The sequence below is a fragment of the Chrysochloris asiatica genome, unplaced genomic scaffold (assembly GCF_000296735.1).
Source record: "Chrysochloris asiatica unplaced genomic scaffold, ChrAsi1.0 scaffold00002, whole genome shotgun sequence".
Classification (NCBI taxonomy): domain Eukaryota; kingdom Metazoa; phylum Chordata; class Mammalia; order Afrosoricida; family Chrysochloridae; genus Chrysochloris; species Chrysochloris asiatica.
Genome location: NW_006408520.1, coordinates 50,273,967 through 50,278,483, shown reverse-complemented (window position 1 = coordinate 50,278,483; position 4,517 = coordinate 50,273,967). Strand labels below are relative to the sequence as shown.

The 4,517-nt window shown below is 36.5% G+C and overlaps 1 protein-coding gene across 1 annotated transcript in view; it reads right to left on the bottom strand.

Moving 5' to 3' along the window:
* SLC44A5 (solute carrier family 44, member 5) overlaps positions 1-4,517 on the bottom strand; it is a 161,694-nt gene that overhangs the window by 19,762 nt on the left and 137,415 nt on the right. The window contains exon 10 of the mRNA XM_006831029.1: positions 2,978-3,077. Coding sequence (XP_006831092.1) covers positions 2,978-3,077 — 100 coding nt within the window. The remainder of the gene's footprint in view (positions 1-2,977; positions 3,078-4,517) is intronic.

Sequence of the window (4,517 nt, the reverse complement as noted above, 5' to 3'; positions counted from 1 at the left end):
GCAAAGGCTTTTGATTGTGTGGATCATGACAAGCTATGGACAACATTGCAAGGTATAAATTTTCCAGAATGATTAATTGTGCTGATGAGGAAGCTGTACATGGACCAAGAGGCAGTTGTCCGAACAGAACATGGGAACACTGAATGGTTTAAAATTAAGAAAGGTGTGAGACAAGGTTGTAATTTTTCACCATACTTATTCAACTTGTATGCTGAGCAAATAATCCAAGATGCTGGGTTATATAAAGAAAAAGGAACATGTCATCAGGATTGGAGGAAGACTCATTAACAACTTGTGATATATAGTGATACAACCTTGCTTGCTGAAAGTGAAGAAGACTTAAAACATTTACTGATGAAAATCAAAGAGCACAGCCTTCGGTATGGATTACATCTCAATGTCAAGAAGACAAAAATCCTCACCACTGGACCAATAAACAACATTCTTATCAATGGAGAAAAGATTGACATTGTCAAGGACTTCATTCTTCTTGGATCAATTATCAACACTCAAGGAAGCAGCAGTCAAGAAATCAAATAATGTATTGCATTAAGTAAATCTGATGCACAAAAACCTTTTTAAAGTGTTGAAGACCAAAGATATCAGCTTGAGGACTAAGTTCTGACCCAAGTCCTGGTATTTTCAATAACCTCATATGTATGCAAAAGCTGGACAGTGAATAAGGAAGACCATAAAAGAAGTGATGCTTTTGAGTTATGGTGTTGGAGGAGAGTATTGAAGGTGCCATGGGTTGCCAAAGAACCAATGGATCCATTTTAGAAGTGCAGTCAGAGTGCTCATTGGAGGCCAAGATGGCCAAACTTCGTCTCTCATACTTTGGACATATTGTCAGGAGGGACCAGTGTATGGAGAAGGATACCATGTTTGGTAAGGTGGAGAGTCAGTGGAAAAGAGGAAGACCCCCAATGAGATGGGTTGGCCAAGTGACAGCATCGATGGACTCAAGCGTGGCAACAGTAGTGAGGTTGACCCAGGATCAGGCTATGTTTCGTTCTGCTGTGCATAAAGTCACTATGGGTCAGTACCAACTCGATTGTACCTAACAACAACAAGGAGTAAATGTTATGGTGGAAAACAAGTATTAAGAATGCCCCCACCTTAGTATAGAGGGTGTGACTCAAGTCACCACCCTTAGTTTCCCTTGGGAGCATGGTCTGACTCCAATTTATAAGATTGCTTTGGAAAAACTTGCTCTCTCTTGTCCTGGATCTTGCATCTGGCTAATGACATATGACCTTCAGTTCCTGGGACTTTCTACTCATCACCTGATCTGACTTGCCAGCTTTTTCAGCCTCATGCTTAAACAGTTTATCTTCTGACTTGCTGATTTGGGTTCCTCAGCTTCTGACACTACATACTTAAGATTACTCCAGACTGATTTCAGAAGTATGGAGTTGCAACTTGCCAGCCTTCACAATTTTGTTAGCCATTCCTTTTGACAATTGTGAGTTTTGTGAAATGCTGAGCATGGTGATTGTTATCAAGGATGGTGAAGGTGCATAACATGTCAGAGTTGAACAGCTGGGATTTTTTTAACCTCCAACTTACAGGTATTGATTTTTATAAAAGAAATCATTCATGCACCCTTATTCTGTTCTAATGACTGTCTCTTAGTCTATGTACAGGTTCCTCATGAGCACAATTAAGTATTCTGGAATACTCACTCTTCACAATGTTATCATAGTTTGTCATGATCAACACAGTCTCTTCTTAGACGCATTGAATTGGAGAAGACTAGGAAGATCATATTATTCATCTGTAGAAATCCCTTCCTATTTTAGGATTCCCTTCTATACTCTCTGAAATATGTTCACTACCTTTCATGAAGAGCCTTGGTGACACAGTTGGTTACATGTTGGGCTGCTAACCAAAAGGTCAGGGGTTTGAACCCACCAGCTGCTCTTCAGTAGAAAGAGAAAGCAGTCTGACACACACATATACTATTAAAAGCAAACAAGTGGAACAAGTTACTAGAATTGCAAAATACCATACTATTTAAGAAATAAGCTCAGTAAATCAGTAGTTTCCAGAAGCTAATGACAGGGCTTCCATTATCGTGGGAAGGAGAGAGTTTAATTTGGCAAACTGCTTGTTAACTATTGAAACCAATGGCTTTAGGTGGTACTATTATTACTACTAATGGCAATTTTGTAAAGTGAACCTTAGAAACTGTTAAAAGTGACTCGGTTCCTGGTCATTAACAACTTAGTTTTCATTGTTCTAAATAGAGAGCATGGTCTGTTGGCTTTAGAGCAATGGTTTCCTTGTTTCTCCCATGCATTATTCAAAAGTTTAGACTATTGTCCTCAAGTAACCTTTTGGAATAGTTTGGAAGTTATAAATGTTATTATCTCTCAGCATGACTTCTATGAAAAATTTAATGTGTTTACTTTTCAGCTTTTAAAAATAAAAATGACTCTGTGTATAAAATGTTTCTGAATCATGAGCTGTAGAAAGAAAATGCATAGTTTGGTGCCACTAGTATCAATTGCCCAATCAACAAATTTCACATAGAAATGGTAATAGTATATAATTGGCTTTATAAAATTATGATGATTTAAATTCTACAAGTGATCTCAAACATTGATATTAGCATATGACCAAGTATGGAAATAATATAACATAGAACTAATTCTTATATAGTGCTTTATCACTTACTTATGTATACATTATTCTCCTAGCATACATTTTGTGATCAGACATACACAAAAGGAAGTAGACTAGACAGGCTTTATTCTTATTTTATACTATGATAAATAGAGGTTTGGGGAGATTGAAGGACTTGCCTATGTGACCTTCTAATAAGTGTTAGAGTTCAAATTTAAACAGTCAATTTGAATGGAAAGCATTATATTTGAAAGTCTCCTTATAGGGAAAGTAGTGTGGGCATCTATGAAAAGGATAATGCAAATTTAGTTGATACATATTATTTGAGTTTCTACATCAAAGGTCTTACTTGCTCCCTTCCTTCAGCAGGGCAATTGCGAGTTGGATTCGGTTCCTGAGGAAGATCAGCATGATGGTGATAATTGCTTCTATGATGCAGAGGATTATCACTTTAAACAAACAAGCAAGCAAACAAAAAATCAGCCATCTGTATACAAATCAATCTAACAATGAAAATTTCTCAGCAAAAGTTAAAATTGACCTTTATGATTATTTCTATCAATTCTGAGACCATAATTTACATAGTGCTGCTACCTTTTTGAAAATGCCAGTCTTAGAAGTTCACACTTAGAATCTCCAAGAAATGCTAAAAAAATCTATATATGAAAACCTTTAAGTAGAGTATGAGCAAGTCAACTGGACATTTCATCCATGGAAAGAGAGAGTATCCGAGGTTTCTATTTTTGTTGTTGTTGTTGTTGTTGTTGTTTAAGGAATTGGCTTACATGATTGTGAGTTGGCAAGTACAAAAATAGTAGACTGGGTGAACAAACTGGAAATTCTGGGAAGACATATATGTTACAGTCTTGAGGCAGAATTCCTCAGGTTTTGCTCTTTAAGGCTTCAACTGACTGGATGAGACTACTCTTATTACTATTATTTTTAAATAATATTATATAGATTTTTGGTAAAAGTTTATACAGCGAGTTAGTTTCCCATCTGACAATTCTGGCACAATTGTTCAGTGACATCAGTTACATTTATCACAATGTGTTAAGGTTCTCTTTAATTGTGTTCTGTCTAATCCATTTCCAGTACTCTAGTTTCTCCTCCCCTTTCTCTTCTCATCTCTGTTTTTGAATAATTGCTAACTTTTTGATCTCATACTGATTGTTTTTAAGCAGAGCATTTATCTTGTGGATTATCACTTTTGTTTTTAAGTCAGTTCTAACTGAGAGTGACCCTATGTAGGGTTTCTAAGGTGGTAGTTTTGAACTGCTGATCTTGTGGTTTATTGTTAAGTGCTGACTATACAGTACCATATCAGGAGTCCTATCTTATGAGTTGTTGTTGTTGTTAAGTGCTGTTAAGTCAGTTCTGACTCACAGAGACCTTGTTTAGGATTTCTGAGGAGTGGCTGGTGAGTTTGAACCACTGACTCTGAGATACAAACTGACCTTGAGGTTGAATGCTTATTCTATGGCATCACATCTTATGGGTAATATCCTTTATTTTGTTTGCTACTCTCTTATTTCACTAACAGTTTACCTCAAGATAAGTTTACAGAATGTTTACAGAATATTGCAGGGTGATAGTCTCAGGGAATTCTCTATTCTCTACTATTACAATTTGTTTGACTTAAAAAAAAAAGGTTTTTAAATAAGAATTTGAGTTCTTCTCAAAAAGTTCAAAATGTTCTCCCATCCTATCATACAGACAGAGAACTATCTTATTGATAGAGAACTTCCAGAGGTTCATGCCGGATTCAGAAGAGGCTGTGGAATGAGGGATATCATCGTTGATGTCCGATGGATCTTGGCTGAAAGCAGAGAATATCAGAAAGATGTTTACCTGTGCTTTATTGACTACGCAAAGGCTTTCGATTGTGT